The sequence below is a fragment of the Zea mays genome, chromosome 7, assembly GCF_902167145.1.
Source record: "Zea mays cultivar B73 chromosome 7, Zm-B73-REFERENCE-NAM-5.0, whole genome shotgun sequence".
NCBI classification, from domain to species: Eukaryota; Viridiplantae; Streptophyta; class Magnoliopsida; order Poales; family Poaceae; genus Zea; species Zea mays.
This window is the reverse complement of record NC_050102.1, coordinates 87,649,975-87,671,876: the sequence shown is the minus strand read 5'-3', so window position 1 is coordinate 87,671,876 and position 21,902 is coordinate 87,649,975. Positions and strand designations below refer to the sequence as shown.

General features: G+C 41.5%; 3 protein-coding genes across 3 annotated transcripts; 1 reads left to right on the top strand and 2 right to left on the bottom strand.

Moving 5' to 3' along the window:
• Positions 1 to 10,839: 10,839 nt before the first annotated feature.
• Positions 10,840 to 11,911, bottom strand: LOC103632541 (putative uncharacterized protein DDB_G0287975). The gene is made up of 3 exons (XM_008654309.3): positions 11,596 to 11,911; positions 11,289 to 11,496; positions 10,840 to 11,184 (listed from the first exon to the last, which is right to left on the bottom strand). The coding sequence occupies exons 1-3, from the start codon at positions 11,761 to 11,763 to the stop codon at positions 11,138 to 11,140; spliced, it is 423 nt and encodes a 140-aa protein (XP_008652531.1). The 5' UTR covers positions 11,764 to 11,911; the 3' UTR covers positions 10,840 to 11,137.
• A 4,693-nt stretch (positions 11,912 to 16,604) lies between these two features.
• On the top strand, positions 16,605 to 18,179 carry LOC103633986 (uncharacterized). Its single transcript, XM_020541593.1, has 6 exons — positions 16,605 to 16,728; positions 16,798 to 16,978; positions 17,065 to 17,190; positions 17,322 to 17,699; positions 17,788 to 17,977; positions 18,169 to 18,179. Coding segments are annotated over exons 1-6 (888 nt in total). The 5' UTR covers positions 16,605 to 16,726.
• A 478-nt stretch (positions 18,180 to 18,657) lies between these two features.
• On the bottom strand, positions 18,658 to 19,715 carry LOC103633985 (uncharacterized). Its single transcript, XM_008655631.2, has 5 exons — positions 19,617 to 19,715; positions 19,467 to 19,538; positions 19,314 to 19,376; positions 19,115 to 19,219; positions 18,658 to 19,029 (listed from the first exon to the last, which is right to left on the bottom strand). The coding sequence occupies exons 1-5, from the start codon at positions 19,713 to 19,715 to the stop codon at positions 18,658 to 18,660; spliced, it is 711 nt and encodes a 236-aa protein (XP_008653853.2).
• Positions 19,716 to 21,902: the final 2,187 nt, after the last annotated feature.

The window sequence follows — 21,902 nt, the reverse complement described above, 5'->3', positions numbered from 1 at the left end:
CAAGAATCCCTTTAAGGTTTCTTGGGTATGAGATTTTTCCTGCAAAAAGAATACCCAAGTGAAGCGAGAGTAATCATCCACAATAACTAGACAGTACTTACTCCCGCCGATGCTTATGTAAGCTATCGGGCCGAATAGGTCCATGTGTAGGAGCTCCAGTGGCCTGTCAGTCGTCATGATGTTCTTATGTGGATGGTGGGAACCAACTTGCTTCCCTGCTTGGCATGCGCTACAAATCTTGTCTTTCTCAAAATGAACATTTGTTAATCCTAAAATGTGCTCTCCCTTTAGAAGCTTATGAAGATTCTTCATCCCAACATGGGCTAGTCGACGGTGCCATAACCAACCCATGTTAGTCTTAGCAATTAAGCAAGTGTCGAGTTCAGCTCTATCAAAATCTACTAAGTATAGCTAACCCTCTAACACTCCCTTAAATGCTATTAAATCATCACTTCTTCTAAAGACAGTGACACCTATATCAGTAAATAGACAGTTGTAGCCCATTTTGCATAATTGAGAAACGGAAAGCAAATTGTAATCTAAAGAATCTACAAGAAAAACATTGGAAATAGAATGGTCAGGAGATATAGCAATTTTACCCAATCCTTTGACCAAACCTTGATTTCCATCCCCGAATGTGATAGCTCGTTGGGGATCTTGGTTTTTCTCGTAGGAGGAGAACATCTTCTTCTCCCCTGTCATGTGGTTTGTGCACCCGCTGTCGATGATCCAACTTGAGCCCCCGGATGCATAAACCTACAAAACATGTTTAGTTCTTGACTTTAGGTACCCAAATGGTTTTGGGTCCTTTGGCATTAGATACAAGAACTTTGGGTACCCAAACACAAGTCTTTGACCCCTTGTGCTTGCCCCCAACATACTTGGCAACTACCTTGCCGGATTTGTTAGTTAAAACATATGATGCATCAAAAGTTTTAAATGAAATGTCATGATCATTTGATGCATTAGGAGTTTTCTTCTTAGACAACTTAGCACGGATTGGTTGCCTAGAACTAGATGTCTCACCCTTATACATAAAAGCATGGTTAGGGCCAGAGTGAGACTTCCTAGAGTGAATTCTCCTAATTTTGCTCTCAGGATAACCGGCAGGGTACAAAATGTATCCCTCGTTATCCTGAGGCATGGGAGCCTTGCCCTTAACAAAGTTGGACAACTTCTTAGGAGGGACATTAATTTTGACATTGCCTCCCTGTTGGAAGCCAATGCCATCCTTAATGCCAGGGTGTCTCCCACTGTAAAGCATACTACGAGCAAATTTAAATTTTTCATTTTCAATTTCATGCTCGGCAATTTTTGTATCTAGTTTAGCTATATGATCATTTTGTTGTTTAATTAAAGCCATATGATCATGTATAGCATTAATATCAACATCTCTACATCTAGTGCAAATAGTAGTGTGCTCAACGGTAGATGTAGATGGTTTGCAAGATTTTAGTTCAACAATCTTAGAACGCAATATATCATTTTTATCTCTAAGATCGGAAATAGTAGCATTGCAAACATCAAAATCTTTAGCCTTAGCAAGCAATTTTTCATTTTCATTCCTAAGGCTAGCAAGAGATATGTTCAATTCTTTAATCTTAGCAAGCAAATCATCATTATCATTTCTAAGATTGGGAATTGAAACATTACAAGCAATAGAATCAACCTTAGCTAACAAATTAGCATTCTCATTTCTAAGGTTGTCTATAGTCTCAGGGCAAGTGCTTAGTTCACTAGATAATTTTTCACATTTTTCAACTTCTAGAGCATAAGCATTTTTAACTTTAACATGCTTTTTGTTTTCCTTGATTAGGAAGTCCTCTTTGGAGTCCAAGAGGTCATCCTTTTCATGGATGGCACTAATTAATTTATTTAATTTTTCTTTTTGTTGCATGTTTAAGTTGGCAAAAAGGGTACGCAAATTATCTTCCTCATCACTAGCATTATCATCACTAGAAGACTCATATCTAGTGGAGGATTTGGATTTAACCTTCTTCTTTTTGCCGTCCTTTGCCATGAGGCACTTGTGGCCGACGTTGGGGAAGAGAAGTCCCTTGGTGACGGCGATGTTGGCGGCATCCTCGTCGTCGGAGGAGTCGCTAGAGCTTTCGTCGGAGTCCCACTCGCGACAAACATGGGCATCGCCGCCCTTCTTCTTGTAGTACTTCTTCTTCTCCTTTCTTCTCCCCTTCTTGTCGTCGCCCCTGTCACTGTCACTAGAGATAGGACATTTTGCTATAAAGTGACCGGGCTTACCACACTTGTAGCAAACCTTCTTGGAGCGGGGCTTGTAATCTTTCCCCCTCCTTTGCTTGAGGATTTGGCGGAAGCTCTTGATGACGAGCGCCATTTCCTCATTGTCGAGCTTGGAGGCGTCGATGGGTGTTCTACTCGGTGTAGACTCCTCCTTCTTTTCTTCCGTCGCTTTGAATGCGACCGGTTGAGCTTCGGACGTAGAAGGACCGTCAAGCTCGTTGATCTTCCGTGAGCCCTTGATCATAAATTCAAAGCTCACAAAATTCCCGATAACTTCCTCGGGAGTCATTAGTGTATATCTTGGATTGCCACGAATTAATTGTACTTGAGTAGGGTTAAGGAAAATAAGTGATCTTAAAATAACCTTAACCACCTCGTGGTCATCCCATTTCTTGCTCCCGAGGTTGCGCACTTGATTCACCAAGGTTTTGAGCCGGTTGTACATGTCTTGTGGCTCCTCCCCTTGGCGAAGACGGAAGCGACCGAGCTCCCCCTCGATCGTTTCCCTCTTGGTGATCTTGGTTAGTTCATCACCCTCGTGCGCGGTCTTGAGCACGTCCCAAACTTCCTTGGCGCTCTTTAATCCTTGCACCTTGTTGTACTCCTCCCTACTTAGAGAGGCGAGGAGTATGGTTGTGGCTTGGGAGTTGAAGTGCTCGATTTGGGCCACTTCATCAGTATCATAATCTTCATCCCCTACGGATGGTACCTGTACACCAAACTCAACGACATCCCATATACTTTTGTGGAGTGAGGTTAGATGAAATCGCATTAAATCACTCCACCTAGCATAATCTTCACCATCAAAAGTTGGTGGTTTGCCTAATGGGACGGAAAGTAAAGGTGTATGTTTAGGAATGCGAGGGTAGTGTAGGGGGGTCTTACTAAACTTCTTGCGCTCATGGCGCTTAGAAGTTACGGAGGGTGCGTCGGAGCCAGAGGTGGAAGGTGATGAAGTGTCGGTCTCGTAGTAGACCACCTTCCTCATCTTCTTTATCTTGTCGCCACTCCGATGCGACTTGCGGGAAGAAGCTTTCTTCTCCTTCCCCTTCCCCTTCCCCTTTTTACGGGACTCTTCCGATGAAGCCTTCCCGTGGCTTGTAGTGGGCTTTTCGCCGGTCTCCATCTCCTTCTTGGCGTGATCTCCCGACATCACTTCGAGCGGTTAGGCTCTAATGAAGCATCGGGCTCTGATACCAATTGAAAGTCGCCTAGAGGGGGGGTGAATAGGGTGAAACTGAAATTTTCAAAGTTAATCACAACTACAAGTTGGGTTAGCGTTAGAAATATAATCGAGTCCGCGAGAGAGGGTGCAAAACAAATCGCAAGCGAATAAGGAGTATGACACGCGGATTTGTTTTACTGAGGTTCGGTTCTCGCAAACCTACTCCCCGTTGAGGTGGTCACAAAGACCGGGTCTCTTTCAACCCTTTCCCTCTCTCAAATGATCCCTCGGACCGAGTGAGCTTCTTCTTCTCAATCAAACGGGAACAAAACTTCCCCGCAAGGGCCACCACACAATTGGTGCCTCTTGCCTTGGTTACAATTGAGTTGATCGCAATAAAGAATCAAAGGAAGAAAGCAATCCAAGCGCAAGAGCTCGAAAGAACACAAGCAAATCTCTCTCACTAATCACTAAGGCGTTGTGTGGAATTTGGAGAGGATTTGATCACTTGGGTGTGTCTAGAATTGAATGCTAGAGCTCTTGTAAGTAGTTGGAAGGTGGAAAACTTGGATAACTTGAATGTGGGGTGGTTGGGGGTATTTATAACCCCAACCACCAAACTAGCCGTTTGGTGGAGGCTGCTGTCGCATGGCGCACCGGACAGTCCGGTGCACACCGGACAGTGTCCGGTGCGCCAGCCAGTCACCAGGCCGTTGTGTTCCGACCGTTGGAGCTCTGACTTCTGGGCCCGCCTGGATGTCCGGTGGCACACCAGACATGCACTATAGAGTGTCTGGTGCGCCACTTCGCTCGTGCCTGACTTCTGCGCGCTCTAGCGCGCATTTAATGCTTCTGCAGGTGACCGTTGGCACAAAGTAGTCGTTGCCCCACTGGCTCACCGGACAGTCCGGTGCACACCGGACATGTCCGGTGAATTATAGCGGAGCGAATTCCCGAAGCTGGCGAGTTCCAGAGAACCTCATCCCTGGGGCACCGGACAGTCCGGTGAATTATAGCGGAGCGCCTCTGGATTTTCCCGAAGGTGAAGAGTTCAGCATGAAGTCCCCTGGTGCACCGGACACTGTCCGGTGGCACACCGGACAGTCCGGTGCGCCAGACCAGGGCTGCCTTCGGTTATCCCTAGCTCTCTTTGTTGAACCCAATTCTTTGTATTTTTTATTGGCTAAGTGTGAACCTTTAGCACCTGTATAACTTGTACACTAGAGCAAAACTAGTTAGTCCAATTATTTGTGTTGGGCAATTCAACTACCAAAATCAATTAGGAAGTAGGTGTAAGCCTAATTCCTTTTCATCTAGCCCTGTCCAGTCCATAATGAAGTCATGCTAGTACCTACGATTTGATGGCACTTCTTGATTCAAACGTAGGTGGTATATATTCAGATAGCTCCATGGCCCATTTTCTGATCCTGGCAGAGGCCTCGAGGTTGTTGTATATGTCCACTAGGCTTTGTTCTGTCAGTAACCTTATTTTTTCGGCCTCCAAAAAATGCTTGAGTTTTCTAGATGCCATGACGACAAAATAGGCGATTTTCTCCATCTCTGACATATTGGCCTTCGATTTGGTGAGGACCTCAAAAACAAAGTATATGGGGGACTGTGGAAGTTTGCCCTCAGTCTGCTTTTCTTGAATGAGGGATGCACTTACTGCACTATGGGAAGCTGCTAGGTACAGTAGCAGCTCTGCTAAAAGAGTTGGGCTGGAGAGGGTGGTGAGCTCTGTTAGATAGGATTTGAAGGACTCGAAGGCTACTGCTTTCTCTGGGCCCTAGACAAAGTCTTTGGCACCTCACGAGATTTTTAGGGAAGGAAGGTTGTGCTCAACGACTTCGAGATGAACCTGCTAAGAGCTGCAATGCGACCTGTTAGCTTTTTGATTTCTTTGATGGTTCGTGGCAGGTGTGTTTCTGTTATGGCTTTGATTGTTTTAGATTGGCTTCAATACCTTTTCGTGATACGAGGTACCCTAGGACCTTGCCCTTATGAATGTCGAAGACACATTTATCTGGATTTAGATGAAGTCTATCCTCTCTCATATTGGCAAATGTTTTGACGAGGTCTGCTAGGTGATCAGTCTTGTTTTTTCTTGCGACGACGATATCGTCGACATAGGTGAATATGTTGTGGACGACTTGATTCTTCAATATGGGCTGAGTTAGGCGAGAGAAAGTGGACCCTGCATTCTTTAAGCCTTCGGGCATCCAAATGAAGCACTATGTATCGAAGGGTGTGATAAAACTGGCGTTGGTTAAGTCTTCTTCCCTAAGGTATATTTGGTGGTAACCCAAAAAACAATCTAGCAAGGACATAACTTCGCACCATGCAGCTGAGGAAACAATTTTGTCTATTCTGGGAAGGGGAACTTGTCTTTTGGGCATGCCTTGTTTAGACTAGTGAAGTCTATGCACATGTGCCATTTTCCATTTTTCTTTTTTACCATGACAACATTGGCTAACCATGTTGGATAGTCGATGGGTTCGATGCATTTTGCTTATAGGAGCCTTTGGACCTTGGCTTTGGATGCCTCTATTTTTTTCTGACATCTTTCGAATTCTCTACTTCTGGGGGCGTATTGAAAGATTAATGTTTAGGTTGTTCTCAATGACGTTTCAACTTACGCCAACGAGGTCTTGCGACAACCACACGAAGACGTCCTTGTTTTTCTCAAAGCAAGCGAGTAGACTGGCCTCTTCTTGCCTGGTCAGGCCTTCGCTAATTAACACCATGTGACTAGGTAGGTTAGGATCGAGGGGTACTTTTCTGGCTTCTTCGTTACTTTGTATAGGGTTGGGTTCCTTGTCTCCATTTGTTGGTTGTGTCGGAGGCCGTCTTTCTGTGTTTGTGCCCAGGCAGTGGACATTGCGCTGACCTGGGACAAAGTCTTTTTCTATATTATGGGCTACTTGCTGGTCCTCAAAAATGACGATGACTCTGTGCAGTCTGAGTACTTTCATGCATAAGTAAAGTCCATGAATGGCTGCCTAAAATGTTAATTACCCCTCTGCCTACGATTGCATTATAAGGGTACACCATATCGATGACATCGAAAGTGACTTGTTCTGTCTGTGCATTTGGGGTGGCGCTAAAGGATAGTGGCAGGGTTATCTTACCGAGGAGGAGTGTGGCCTTGCCTCCAAATCCAAATAGGGAGTTGTTGGCTAGCTGCAACAGGTTGGGATTCATGCTCATCTTGTCGAACGCATGCATGAATACGATATCTGCTTGGTTGTCATTGTCTACGAGAGCCTTGTGTATTTTCTAGCCTGCTATGTTGCAAGTTATGAACATTGTGTCCGTGTGCGGGGCGTTTCAGAGATTGACGTCGTTTGTGTCGAACGTCAAGGAAACGTGCGACCATTTTGTTTAAACGACGGGCTTGTTGACTATGATGTGATTTACACTTTGGTAATAATATTTTCGTTGCCTCGTTGCCTCTTGTTGCCGAAGTCCGTATTGGAGCCTTCGCTTATCACATTGATTACATTGTGAATTGAAGGCTGAGGATAACCATCTTCTTCCTTGTGTGGGGGGTTGTTGTCTTTGAGGGGGGATTGGATGAGGTGGTGGTGGGAGTTGTAGCCTTTCTTGGTGGGTAGATGAAAGGGAAATGTGCCCTTGGGCCATTTCTAAGTATTTTGGTGATTGAGTGCCAACACAAGTGGACTAATGTTAATCTATGCAAGGTGATGGACAAAGTGCAAATCAAGTAAAAATGTATGTTTCTAAGACTTAGTACATTGTTTTGGAGACTAACATGTTTGTCTAAGTGCTAGAATCAGAGAAAATTCAATTGGAAAATCTTGGCTCGAAGCAGCCAGAAGACTGCTCGGTCTGGGTGCACCGGACTGTCCGGTGCGCCAGGCCGGCGTCTGTCAAACTGGCTGCTCTTGGGACTTCGACGGCGGCATACGGCTATAATTCACCGGACTGTCCGATGGTGCACCGGACTGTCCGGTGAGCCAACAGTCGGCCCGGCCAACGGTCGGCCGTGGAATCCACGCGCGACGCGTGGCAAGAGCCAACGGTCAGAAGGGGCACCGGACTGTCCGGTGTGCACCGGACACTGTCCGGTGTGCCAACGGCTCCAAAGTGCCAACGGTCGACTTCGCCAAAGAAGGAAAGAAATCTGCACCGGACAGTGTCCGGTGGTGCACCGGACTGTCCGGTGCGCCAGGCGACAGAAGGCAAGAATTGCCTTCTTGAAATGCTCTCAACGACTCCTAGCTACCTTGGGGCTATAAAAGGGACCCCTAGGCACATAGAGGAATACCCCAAGCATTCCTTGAGCATTGTTGATCACTCACACTTCATTCTTGCGCACTTGTTCGACATTCTTAGTGATTTGAGCTCTGTTCTAGTGAGAACCTTGAGATATTGTGTTGAGCTCAAGTCTTGATCTTGTGTGTGTGTATTTGCTGTGGTTTTGAGTGTGTTGCTTCGCTCCCTTACTCTAGTGCTTCATTTCGATTCTTATTGTAAGGGCGAGAGACTCCAAGTTGTGGAGATTCCTCGCAAACGGGAAAGAGTAAAGCAAAGAAGATCACCGTGGTATTCAAGTTGATCATTGGATCACTTGAGAGGAGTTGAGTGCAACTCTCGTCCGTTGGGACGCCACAACGTGGAGTAGGCAAGTTTTGTACTTGGCTGAACCACGGGATAAATCCTCGTGTCTCTTGTGCTTGTCCTTACTATTTCTATTAGGTCTCACAAGAGAACTCCTCTCTAGCCACTTGGCCTTATTGTGCTAACACCTAATCAAGTTTTGTTGGATTAAGTTTAAAGTTTTATTAGGATCACCTATTCACCCCCCCCCCTCTAGGTGCTCTCAGTAGAGAGGGTTGATAATTTTGTTGGTACTTCTAGTAGGGGGGATTTCTGGGTAATGATGCTGGAAATGTGGTTGAAAGGTATGGATTATTGCCTTTGCTACCTTCTCGGGGTGCGCCCTCGCTTGCCTTTCGGCCTCCGTTCTTTCTTTGGCCTCCTTGGTGGTGCGGTAGTCCTTGGTTGATTGGCTGGCGTCCTCGCCGTGAAAAACGCAGTATGGCTTGCGTTCGTGTATGGGGTTGTGGTCGTGTTGCCTGCCTCTAGGTCCTCTACCACCTCTTGGTGGATGTCGGTTCTGATGATAGATGCGAGGGGGTCTTCGAGCTATTGTTGTTGGTTGATGTTGTGAATTTGCTGTTGTTGATTCCGAGGTTGCAGATTTCTAGGCCATGATTTGGAGTTTGTTGCATGTGAGGGCTCCCTTGGCTTGCATTGCACTTCGATCTTGCGATAGATAAGTCTTTGGACCTTTCATATTTCTCGAAGAGTTGATACAACTCTTGGAGAGATGTCTGGAGGTCGTGGGCACAACGACTATATAGGTGACCCACACGGAGGGCACTAATGGCATAGTGGTCGACAATTTCGCCTTCAACTGATAGGAGCTGCGATTTTGGTGATACGGATTTATTCTAATATTCACGAAGGCTTTCCTTTTGCAGCTGCCGGGACAGGGATATCTCTGTGAAGGCATCTGTTTGTGGCCTATACCCCACTAAAAGTTGAGCAGGAATTTCTCCTGAAGATTTGCCCATGAATCAGTTGATAGCGAGGGCAATCTGGTGTACCATGTTAAAGCGGGGCCCTCGAGGGCAATTATGAACGACTTCAGCATTGCATCGTCGTCACCTCCTGAGGAGGCTACTGCTACCTGGTAGACCATGATAAACTGTAAGAGGTCGTTTTTCCGTTGTACATTGGTCAATTTCCTTCTGTGTAGCTGTATGGCCAGGGTGTCGCCTACCGCCTGGCTGAGAGCGGGCACCTTTCATCATTGAATTTGAAGGCTTGGAAGGTGTTGTGTTGCACAGTCTACCTGACTTCGCTGAAGTTGTCCTGCCCTACTCTGCTGTGCGAAGGGTGAGGTGGTGGCTGCTAGGTTTGTAGTTCTGAAATTTCTTGCTCGAGGGCCTAGAGGCGCTCTTTCTCCTGTTGGATAAGTTGTTGAATCTTGGCTTGGACTTCGCTGCACTGTCTCTTTGTTGTAAGGGCGTCCTTCTTTTTCTGGAGTTACTGTTGCGCATGCGAAGGCTTCTGAGTAGAAGTTGTTCCTCGGTGTTGATGCCGAGGTCTATGCCTTCTTTTAGGTCTTCGTCGTCGTATAGGATGGACATTCCTAGCGGATGGGGTTGGCGGCTTGCTAATGCTTCGAAGCCTTGGGGAATCAACGACATGTTCCTTGTTAGATCTAGCCATATTCTAGCTTGGTAGGGATAACATTTGTGGATTCGGTGGTGGGTCAGTTGGGGTGTCAGAGCTGGAAGTTTGGACACTTAGCTCAGGGGATGGTATCCGCTTTTGTTTCATGTCGTGACCTTCGCCCTCTGGTTCGATTATAATTTTGGGATCATTGAATGGTGGTGGGATTTCGTTGGCAAGACGACCTTGCCCCTTTTGGCGTTGGCGGCGAGGACCACCTTCGTCGCCTCGTCCTCGAGTGAGGAGTTGGTCATGGTGCTCTTCTTGGGAGGCATCGTGGGATTGGTCTACGTCGCACAAACGGTGGACGCCAAATGTTGGGTCCTGATAGGTGGACCCACATACTCATGGATAGAAGAGAAGAACAACGCAAAACAAAACGTTAGATAGAGAACTGTAGCGTCTCATTATACGTGTCCTGTCCAGCAATAAGATAGGGCAATCTAGGGTAGGTGGCCTAAAGTGCATCCGTACCCCCGGTTACCAACTACATTCCTACAATATTCTATGTAGCGAGTAATTACAACACCGTCGTGCCTAGTGGACACATGCACTCACAATTTTACCCTATGGTTACACTTACACATGGGCTCTCCGGGTAGCCCCCATAGTGGCTTGGTAACTCAGACATGTCTTCTTTCCTAAAGCCTTTGTTGTCACGTAGCCTTCGCACATTGGGACCCCTCGCTCCTTGCAGGATCGTAGCCTGTGCCGAGGGACCCTCGAAAAGTTGGGGTGGACGGAGTCCTCGACCTCGATGTTTGGCTTGCGCCCGGGCTCTCGCCTAGGCACCAGTCTTCGCCTCAGTCAATACTAGTTGCTTCATCGAAGGCTCCAACGAAGTTGCAATTGACGAAGGCTCCGGTTGGCTCCGATCCTACGCTCAAGTATGGTTAGTCAAGATGAGGAGGCACAAACCTGTGCGGTGCTGATCGAGGTCTGATTCGGTGTCTGGCCCAACATGGCCCAACAATCATTGCTGTGAGTAGACTTACGTGGGTATGGGCAATTGTAGAGGGCATATTTTCAGATTATATTTAATAATATATGATGGCAGATTAAGTGTTTCCTTGGATCTTTTCTTGTTCTATTTGTTTGCTTTGAGACGAATACTGAAATGTTCTACCGGCTGCGATTCGATGCTGGAATATTGCAATCAAACAGACTTTAACCACAAACAAAGAAACAGACAATACAAGTGATCATCCTTAAACTTTTTTTTCCGAGAGGAAACATCCTTAAACTTATACTTTTTCCATTCTAAAATATTTGTCACTCACAAGTTCATTTTTAAATTAAAATGTGACAAATAAAAAAGAACGTGCGACTACAACTGACTAAGTATCGGCCAAACCAGGCATGACTACAACAGGCGCAATATTCAGGGAATACGCAGCCAAACCAAGAGAGCTTCAGATTCTCAAGGGGCACGGAGTTGCTGGCGTCGCGTCACTTTGCTGCTGGCTGCACGGCCTTCTTCTCCTTGGTTGGCGGCTCTGGAGAAGATGGGTCACGCAATCAGCTAAGCTATTTGATAAATAAAATTTAGAAATACTGCCCAGGCAAGGCGAATGGACTGGGGGGGAAGGCAGTGGGTTACTTGAGATGAGGGCCTTGGGGCGGTCCTTGAATAGGATCTTGTGCCGGATGATGCCGATCACCTCCAGCTCCACCTCCGCCGCCGTCGGTGGCTCTTCTTCCTGAGCACCAGCATTAACCTTCTTCTTCCTGAGCACCAGCAGGGGCTTCTTGAGCGTCACCTTTGTGCCGGCGAGCTCGTGGTACCCCACCGTGAAGGTGAACCCTGCCTGATACCATCTCAATCGCATCAAGAACGAACACATCCAAGGAAGCCAAGAAACGAGATGCAAGGAGAGGAGGCGGCGAGTAAGGATGAGTTGTCTCGCCTTGGACGAGGCGGAGGCTGGGGAAGGGGAGGAGCAGAGGCGGCCGATGTGGAGTCCCCGGATGTCGCCGGCGAAGGAGGCCTGCGGCTGCACCACGCCCTGCAGCTCCACGACGGCCCATTCCGGGCACGACGACTCGCCGCACGCGCACTGCACCCGGATCTGCATCGCCGCTCCTCCGCTTCGCACCGTTCCCCTGCCGAGCACGAGAATGAGCAAAGCAATTGGACGCGATACGAGGTAGGACCTTTTCTTTTCGCGATTCCTGGAATGGCGCCAAATTTTCACTCTTTCCCGCCTCTTTTTTCTAGCTTTATTAGTGCGCGCGCCAATGCCGGACTTGTGATGCGAATTCAGACCGTCTCAAACGAGATCAGCTAAATAAAATATTTTCTAACCTTTACATAACCCTCTAAAAAATATTGTCTTCTATATCATCCTCTGTCTCCGGCAACATCTCAATTTAGTCTTTTATATATATATATATATATATATATATATATATATATATATATATATATATATATATATATATATATATATATATATATATATATATTAAGAGCCCTAGGCTTCTAATAATAGAGGAAGCCCAGGCTAGTCAACATGGGCATTTTGGTTGAACCACACCGAGTCAACAGGTCATAGTCACGGCGCCGTTACCCCCGTCAGCCAGCCACCTCTCCCACGTTTCCTGTTTCTAAAACCGTACTCGCGCATTCAACGGAGATAAACCAGCGCCCATTTGAAGAAAACCCCAGCCGCGCAGATTTTCCTTTCGTCGGAGGCGACTCCCCAGGCGATTTCCGCGCCTCCAAACCAGCGCAGCGCCAATCCATCGCCGCTCCAATACAGCGCCATTCCATTCCTCTTTACATCCTTCAATCTCCCAGCATTGGAGCCCGATTCAAGAACTTCCAGGTAATCCAACATTGAAATACCCCGAGTTTGCCGTCGATTTTTTGAGCCCTATCGGTCGATTGAAGTGGATTTGATGTTAACCCTTATTCTCCAGCTATATGTGTGATTTGTATCCGCTTAGACATCACTATAATCGGGTCATTGCATCGCGCATTGCATCTCTTTTTTGTTTAGGAGCCCGATATTAGGGCATGTGTATTTATTCTGTATTCCTACTATCGCCCGACATTCATAGATTTAGACAAAGGCTGTGGATTAGGTATTTACTGATGAGTTAGCAGAGAGTACTTTTATACAACCCAAGTAACACATATATGCTTTTTGTATGTAATATATATGCATATCTTCAGTACTGTCTATGCTCATTCATCTGAGTCATTTGTTTACACATTTGTTTTATTATATATGCATATAGTCAGTACTCTTTATGCACATATACTTTAATGATTTGTTTTCACATATATTTTATTATCAAATATGCTTATTTGTATTTGATATATATGCATATCCTCAGTACTGTTTATGCACATTCACTTGAGTCATTTGTTTACACATTTGTTTTATTATACATACATATAGTCAGTATTCTTTATGCACATTTACTCTAATGATTGCTTTTCACATCGATTTAATTATCTAATATGCTTATTGTATATCATTTATATGCATATCCTCAGTACTTTTTATGCCCATTCAATTAAATCATTTGTGTACACATCTGTTTTATTATATATAAAATATACCCATTGGAGTTGATATATATGCATATTGGCAGTATGTGTATGCTCATTCGTACACAAGTTTGTGAACATATATTAAGCATATTTGAATTGTTCTATTTACTTGCATAATTAGTTTACACTCTTGTTCATTATATATAAATACATACAGATACTGTTATTTAAGCAAATGTTATTTAAATATTCATGTTATTTGAGCTAAATGTTTTTATTACTATGAACCAGTTATTAAAATATGTTGTATAGTTAGTTGATGCAAAAAGGCTCTTATTTTATCCTGTTTCATTTACAATTATATGAAATATTAAATCAATCTTTATGCTTGTATATAACTATTGTTCATTAAATGCTATCGCATAAATATAAAAGGTAGTTTAAGTTATGTAATTCCACTTAGCATTATATAGTATGCATTTCAGATAGTTATAGTAAAAATTAGTTCTTTTTTTGGCATATATTCATGCATAAATCAATGTATTTAAAAACAACTTTTTTTCTGCAGATCTATTTAGTATTTAATCATGAAGTCTGTTGATCGCCCGCCCAGTAATCCAAAAAGATTAACCATTGAATCCAGTCAGGAGTTTTTTTCAATTGACATTTCCAGACGTACAAGATCCAGTAGCTCAGCTCACCAAGATGATATTCCCCAAAAACAGGAGCAGAATGAGCCACAGCCAGCCCCAATCCATTGTTTTCGCAGAAAGGCGTTAGCTTGTCGTTTAAAAAGAAAACCTCCTGCTCCATCCACACTGTCAGACGACGATTTCATGGAGGCTCCATCGTTGAAGCGCCAATTCAGATCTGCCTCACCTTTTCCTTCAGAACAAACCAGTGCAAAGAAGTTAAAAGTACCTTCTCCTCAAGTTCCTTGCGAGAAAAGAAGTCCAAAGTCTAATATCATTACAAAAAAAAGTCTCCTAAACAGAAGACTCCTAGAAAATCACAGGTAACATGTATAAATTTATGTTTATTCATGTGTTAATTTTGGTATCCAATCAAGTTTGTATTTCCCCCCCTTTAAATTTATGTATATTATTATCAACAAATATGGTGTTTACTTTTTTTTATTGTTGTAGCGTAGTTATTTACAAGCATGTAATAATTATCCCTTGTTTGTAAATATTGTATCATTAGTTCTAACTATATATATACTTTTGTGTATTAATGCATATTCATTTATGCTTCCAGAAACTGAATATCCGCTGCATTCCCTATGATGTTATTGTATCATCTTGGATAATAAGCGATCGGCAGCGCGATGCTGTCGCTAGGTTGGGATTTTCAAGCATATTTGATTTGCGAACTGATGCCTTAGAGAGTCGATCACTCATCAGGTGGTTGATGGATAAATTGGATCCTCATGACATGACCATACACCCTGGCAAGGAACTGAAAATAACAAAAGATACAGTTCATCTGATTTTGGGTTTGCCATGTGCTGGAGGAGGCAGGGAGTTTACTGATTGGTATGGCGAAGTGGATGCTGCTGCAAAACTGAGACGTGATCTCAATGTTGGTAAAGAAGAATTTGATGTTGTCAAGCTTCAAGACAAGATAGTGCTTGGCAACGATGATGAGCTATCAATTAGATGTTTTTTCTGATTCTATTCAATCGGCTTCTTTTTCCTTCTGCTTCTTGGGGCATTACAAACAATGAGGTACTCATGACTTCAAACATGGCCCGAATGTCTGATATTGACTGGTGTCAACTAGTTTACACGGATTTGTGTGATGCTGCCGCACGTTGGCATAAAAGGAACAAAACAAACATCACAGCAACAATATATGGATGCTCACTCATTGTGCTGGTAAGTATTTTTTTTGTTTACTTTGCATATATATGATATGCAAATAGTTGTTATGTACTAATTTTATATATTTGTGCATTCCTTTTTTCAGATTTACTACCTTGATCACCTACATCACCCTGCATCTCCTGTTAACAAATATGGTACTCCACACATTAAGTTTTTTGACAATGAGACCATAAAAGAGTTGGCTCGTGGAGATGTTAAAATATTATTACTGCTAATTGTTCTATATTACTTTATACAGTTTCGTAGCCGTTCAGAAACGTGTTACTCATTGCTCCAGAACGGCCTGCTTCTGCCGTTTTCAACATATATGTGCCACGTATCAATAATTTGATTGGCAACAAGTTGCAATGTTTGCCCTCCCAGCAGCGTCCAATGTTTCAATCATTGTTTGATGCTCATGACAAAGAGGTGGATAAATACTGTGATTCCCTACAGCTGAGCCATCAGATGATTGTTTCGAAGCAGATTGAACTCTCTGAAACATTTGGTGAAATGATCGATGAAGTTCTGAGAGCTGCAACGCAGCGCGATTCACAACCAGAAGGTTTTAGTATTTATGTTTATTTTTTAAAACTAATCAAGTTCACCAATTATTTCCTGGAAAATAATATATATATTAATTTATACTCATACAAGCAGCAACATATTTTTTCAGTGTATTTCATTTTTGAAAACTGTATTTTATTTATGCATCCTGATAGTATACTGATGTAGTTTGCAAATGTGTATGTTTAACCATTTTTTTATAACGATACATTTATAATGCAGTTATATTTCAGTAACAACTACTAAATTATTATATGTTCCAAATGTAGATAACCCCCCACTACCTCAATGCCTCCAACAAATGATCCAGTATCACACCAACTGTTCCAACACCTGATAAACAACAACATGATCAGGAAAGCCATGTTCCTACTGATCATATCAAAGTATCAGATGATGTAAGTTTTCTCATACAAACTATATATACTATGCATATATTCTATTCTGCATACAAGTTACTGTTTACTCAAATCTCAGTTGTTTCCATTATAGATTGTTAGTGGGAACGTCTGCAAAAAAGCTGAAGTTATGGATGCCCCTATTTTTGACAAGACTCCAACATCTAATGTTTGACTTCCATATATCACAATTATTATAATTTCATTTACAATGTATGCAAGTAACATTAATATATATGCATGCTTTATTTTTTTTAAATCCCCAGGCTCCCACAACAGACAAGCCTACTGCTCCTAAGTTAACACCAGATATAAATAGTGTAAGTACTTACACCTTCATCATATTATGCTAATATTAATTATTCCCTATGTTTCATTACGTTTACATTAATAAATTTATTGGTTACAGGAAGGACAAAAATCTGTTACACATGATACTCCTGTATCTGGTGCACCTCTGTTCGATAAAACCCCACTGACAGATGTAAGACATGTTGTCATTTTCATATTTTTCCTATTTATACACTAAGACATACATATTTATGCAACTGTTTACTAACTTTTATTCATATATTAGGCAACCACTGACCTGGTTGCAAAGGATAGTTCATGTAAAGCTGCGGTCGCTGAACATCCCCACGTGTCACGTGAAGACTGTGCTCGCAACCTGCTTAAGTTCATTTTGTCAGGAAAACTAGATCCGAGCATGTATGTATTAGTTATTCAAATTTCAATTAAGTATAATTAGAAGAATTGTAATCAAAGTTTTTTTCCCAGGTCTATCATTAATTTTGGAGGATTTGGAGGGTCTGTCCTTGATGTTGTCCAGTCGTTTGGTCCCAACAAATGTCTTGAGAATACTTTCATGCAGGGATTTATCGACTGTATTCGTCAGGATGATGTATTATACAATCCAGATTCTGTAATCAACACTCTAATACTGAATGTCAACGTTGGGGTAATTGTTTCTCCACAACTTTGTATATTATTGCAATACTTACTGTATAAATATATAATACTAATCAATTTATTTTCTTTGTCCAGACCGTTTTGAATATCGAGGAGTTTGAACAACACAGTTCAAATCCACAGCCCTTCACAACATCACTTCTTAAAGAACATCTTGAACCGACCCTACCTTCAGATGATGTTCTTAACCAGATTAAATTGGTTAGTTCTAATCATTTTCATTTGTACAAATGTTAGAATGTACTTTTGGTCACTAGTTTTATGTTGTATTAGTTTTAATTTTTCATATGCATAGTATAAATCATTCATAATTTTACATATATATTTAACAGATCCTGGTTCCTATGCTACGCCGAAGCCACTGGACCCTTTATGCAATCAATTTTGAACGTCGTCGAATAGACATCTTAGATTCAAATCCTTATGGTACATTGCTTGGAGGCACTACATGGAAACAAATCCATAATGATCAAATGGTGATAAATGGAACGAAGATACCTTGGTCCAGATTAATAATGAGAAGACTTAGCATTGCCTTACATGAAGCTCGACCTGAGTCAACTGTACCAAAGTTTGGCAACTACAAGATTGGGCTCCTTCCCAATTGTCCAACCATGACACCAGGGTCAAATGATTGTGGTTTTTTTGTCGCAAACTTCCTCCGCTACAACGATTTTGATGATGGCGACTTATCAGAATTTTATACTCCGGTATGTCACTAAATTAGTCTTCTAATCTTGCATATATTACTCCTTCAGATTATATTCTACCATTAATTTGATATTATGGCTATTTCAGGATGAACCATTGGACCAACGTGCCTTTGTTCTGCATTACCTTACCTTTCATCGCAACAACATGGTTGCCCCCCCTTCCTGCAGAACTGCTGCCTTTCAAGTATTCTCCAAGGAGACGCCGCTGTTTGAAAGCCAAGACTTAGATAGCATAGTTGAACATGATTCCCTGTGGGATGCACAAAACTGTTTATGTTACTTGTTAAGTCACTTATGTCAGGCCTCTGATAATGTGTTTGAAACTCTGTGTGCCACTTATGTTCAATGTGGCTAATGTCTATGCTACTTCGCATCATTTTTTATCTGAAGTGTGTCAAACATAATTGTTACCAGAATGTCTATTTATGTTATATGTTAACAAATTCTATGTTGTTTTCATCTGCAGTTTGTGAGTAGGTTAATCTTTTTTGCTTCCAATGTTTGGCTTATTTGTATTATCATATTGTTTCAATATTCAAGTATTATGCATAATATATACTTCCTTATTTTATATACATTAGGTTCATCTTTTATACATTTTCACGCTAATTATGCTAATTGTAACAAGTGTTTATGCTATATCCTGTTTGTTGTATTTGAAGTGTGAAACCGACGTATGCACTCCCATTTGATTAGTATTGTTAAGTGTATACAGTTTTATATAACATTAATGACCAGACCTTCCGATTGCTAAACGTTCAATGCCAATTTGTTGTACATATTTAGTTACATAATTTGTGTAATTGTCTATATTTACGCAACATTTTATAGTTTTATATCAACGAATTATATAACCCTGTCATGCAAACTATTTAATTTCCAACAAACTAAAGCATAAGTCATTGTGCTATTACAAGTTTCTACTAAATCGACCACTCTTTAGTCACACTTCAAATTATTCGCCCAAATCCATATGTTCATCGGCTTCTTCATTTTCCACTTCTTCATCAATACGATGTTTTTTTGCAGTCGATGTTTCATTCCACTGTGGAGCAGTTGATTTATTGTTTAGTCTTGATCCGGCTGGCCGTCCTCTCTTTCGATTAGACAGTTTTGCTAGCCTTGCCCTGTTCTCTTCCACAGACAGACATGTTCTGCTGTTATGCCCATCTGCTATTCCACACAAATGGCATCTCCTATTCTTCTTTTTCTCTCCTTTCGCACCTAGTCTCATAACCCTATCTTCTGAATTTTTGATTGTCCGGCCCTTTGGTCTTGCACGATCCGGCATACTCAGATTTATAACATCCACATTAAAATTCAACCTCTGCATAATAATAGACGTTACTATTTAGTATACACATATTTACATATATTTATACCAATCAGTAAAATCATTTATCAATGCTCACCTTTTTAGCTTCTGAGGATGCAGCAATATGTTCAATTTGTTCATGTGCTACGTGACACGGAGAACTTGTATCACCAACCTCATGTGAAATTCTCATGTTGTCCTCCTTTAAAGCCCAACTCAAATACATCAACATTTACATGCAGCATAAATATATATTTTCATTTTAGACAAATAAACAATATTATTTTAATATGTACCTGGTTACCAGTTGTTATTATTGTTAACGCATGTTCACATCCAGTCCTGGTGTTATGCGAATCCTACAAAATATTATTTGCTTATTACATTGATATTATATATTCATTATATACAATACTTCATGCAAGCTTATATATATATCTTTTACATACCTTATTATGACATGTAATTGTATTGTCATCTTCCATCCCATCGCCAGCATTATTTTTATTCAACTCTTCTTCCTGGTACAAAATAACATGTTACTATGCATAATTTATGTTACAAATAGTATAACACTAAAACATCTGCAATATTATTACTTTGTCTTCCTCATTATCACTAACATCTGTTGACTCATTACATCCAATATCTGGCTCCAATCGGCTTAGAACGACATCGAGCTCATCCAACACATCCATTGCCTTATCGTACCCTGCTTTTGACATACACGCCTGGCGAACTACTTTCATTGTTTTTGTTAACAACATTTTCTGTCTGTATGATTTAGTAACTCCATCCTTCCCCCTGAAGCTCTTATCAATTCTTTCAAACGGAACATCTTTTCTTGATGAGATAGTGTACCTTTGCAATATATACTTTGAAGGTATCTTTTCAACTTGAAGATGCATGAAGGCTCTTAAAAGATGAACACACAATAGACCTGAAAACATGAAAACGAACCATTATTTCAAAAATATACATTAATTTGTACTACAATCATCAAATTATCTATTATGCAATTTTTTTATGCTAACCAACATAATACGTACAAACCTGTATGTTCCCACTGTTTGCACTCGCATGTATATTCCCCAGCTTCTATGTCTGCTGTTATCTTGAATTGATGTTGTCCCCACACAATTTTGTTAGACCGTTTTGTATGCTGTACGATCCATTCATTATCACATCCGTCTGGGTCCTTTAATATTTTGTATGCAGTGGCGTATTTCATTGATTCCTCGAATCTATTCATAACAGCTCTTGTGTACGCTCTTGAGACTCTCACTTCGAACCTATACAATGTATCTGTTGTCCTTGGTTCCTATAACACATTATTATCATAATTAAACAAATTATTTACATAATTGTATGCAAACCGTTATTGCTAACAAGCACGACATACCTTGCTCACCAATGCCTCCTTTGATTCTTTCATTTTCCTGTTGTGCAACATTTTCATCATTTGTTTAGCGAACTCATGCAGTGGGGTGTTCGCATCTACATGTGATTGCTTCACTAATCTGTTCATGCTCTCACTTCATTGTGTAGATACCATTACCCCACAGAAGTCATTTTTAAAAAATGCAGGTATCCATTCTTTTCTTATTTCATATAATTTGCGTAGAGTCATATCTTCATGAAGATTGAACTCCTCTAGCATCATTTCCCAGGCACATTCAAACTCATGAGGAGTTAATGGATGATGTATAATAGACTGGAATGTGGTTTTAAAATCCTTAACAGCAAACCTGGCATATATCTCATTCAGGAATGGCATAAATCTGTTCTGTACATGCCATAAGCACAGTCTGTGAACTGTTTTTGGAAATACAGTTCTCAGAGCAATTGGCATTGCAGGATCTTGATCTGCAATTGTTCACAGATTATTCAGTTATTTTCACAATAAATTAATTCACTGTTTTGCATAACAAATTCATATATCACATACCTGTAAGCATAACTCTTGGACCCTCGCATCCCATACATGTTTTGAATGAATTGAAAGCCCATTCAAAAGTATGTACAGTTTCATCTCCCAACAAAACAAATCCAAACACTGTACACTACAGATGGCTGTTAGCTCCAACAAACATGCCCAGTGGTTTATCATATATATTTGTCTTGTGTGTTGTATCAAATGTCACAGCATCACCATAATCTGCGTATTCTCCCTGCATACTTGTGTGTGACCAAAAAATACTAACTATTTTCCCATCATCGTCTAGCTGGAAATCACAAAAAAATTGTGGATTCTGTTTCTTGCATTCTCTAAAGAAAGCCAAAAGTTTGGCTACATCATTTGAGCAATTTTCTCTTCTCCTGGCTGCCCTCCTACATTTGTTTGCACATAAAATTGTTACACACACATTTACTATAGTAATATTCCTGGCTATTGATATATACACATGTAACCAAAAAGTATTGCTTACATGTTTTTCAGATCTTGAGCAGTTACCGGTACGTTCTCCGGCCCATCATGCATTTCTGATATGAAATCAACTATGCAATGTTGCGGCACTCGACTATCATGCATTGCATCCACAAAATTTATGAACTCAGCATCCCTAATTTTGTTGCAACGTAAATGTTGTTTCTCTGCTTCGTCAGTTATGAACTCATGGTTATGCTCCAAGTTTACCAGTTCAATTTTTGTAGCTACAACCATTTTGTTTTCATCATATATTTTTTTAATTTTATTCCAGCTTTGCATTGTGTACGCCCCGATGATCTATTCCTCATCCTAGGTGTATCATTAGATTTTGCTGCACTTTTACCTTCACGTGAACAATTTATCCACTTACTGAATGTCTTCTCTCTATATTTCTTCAGTGGAAATCCAACTTCATATGCATACCTTTTATAGAATTTATATGCATCATCAACAT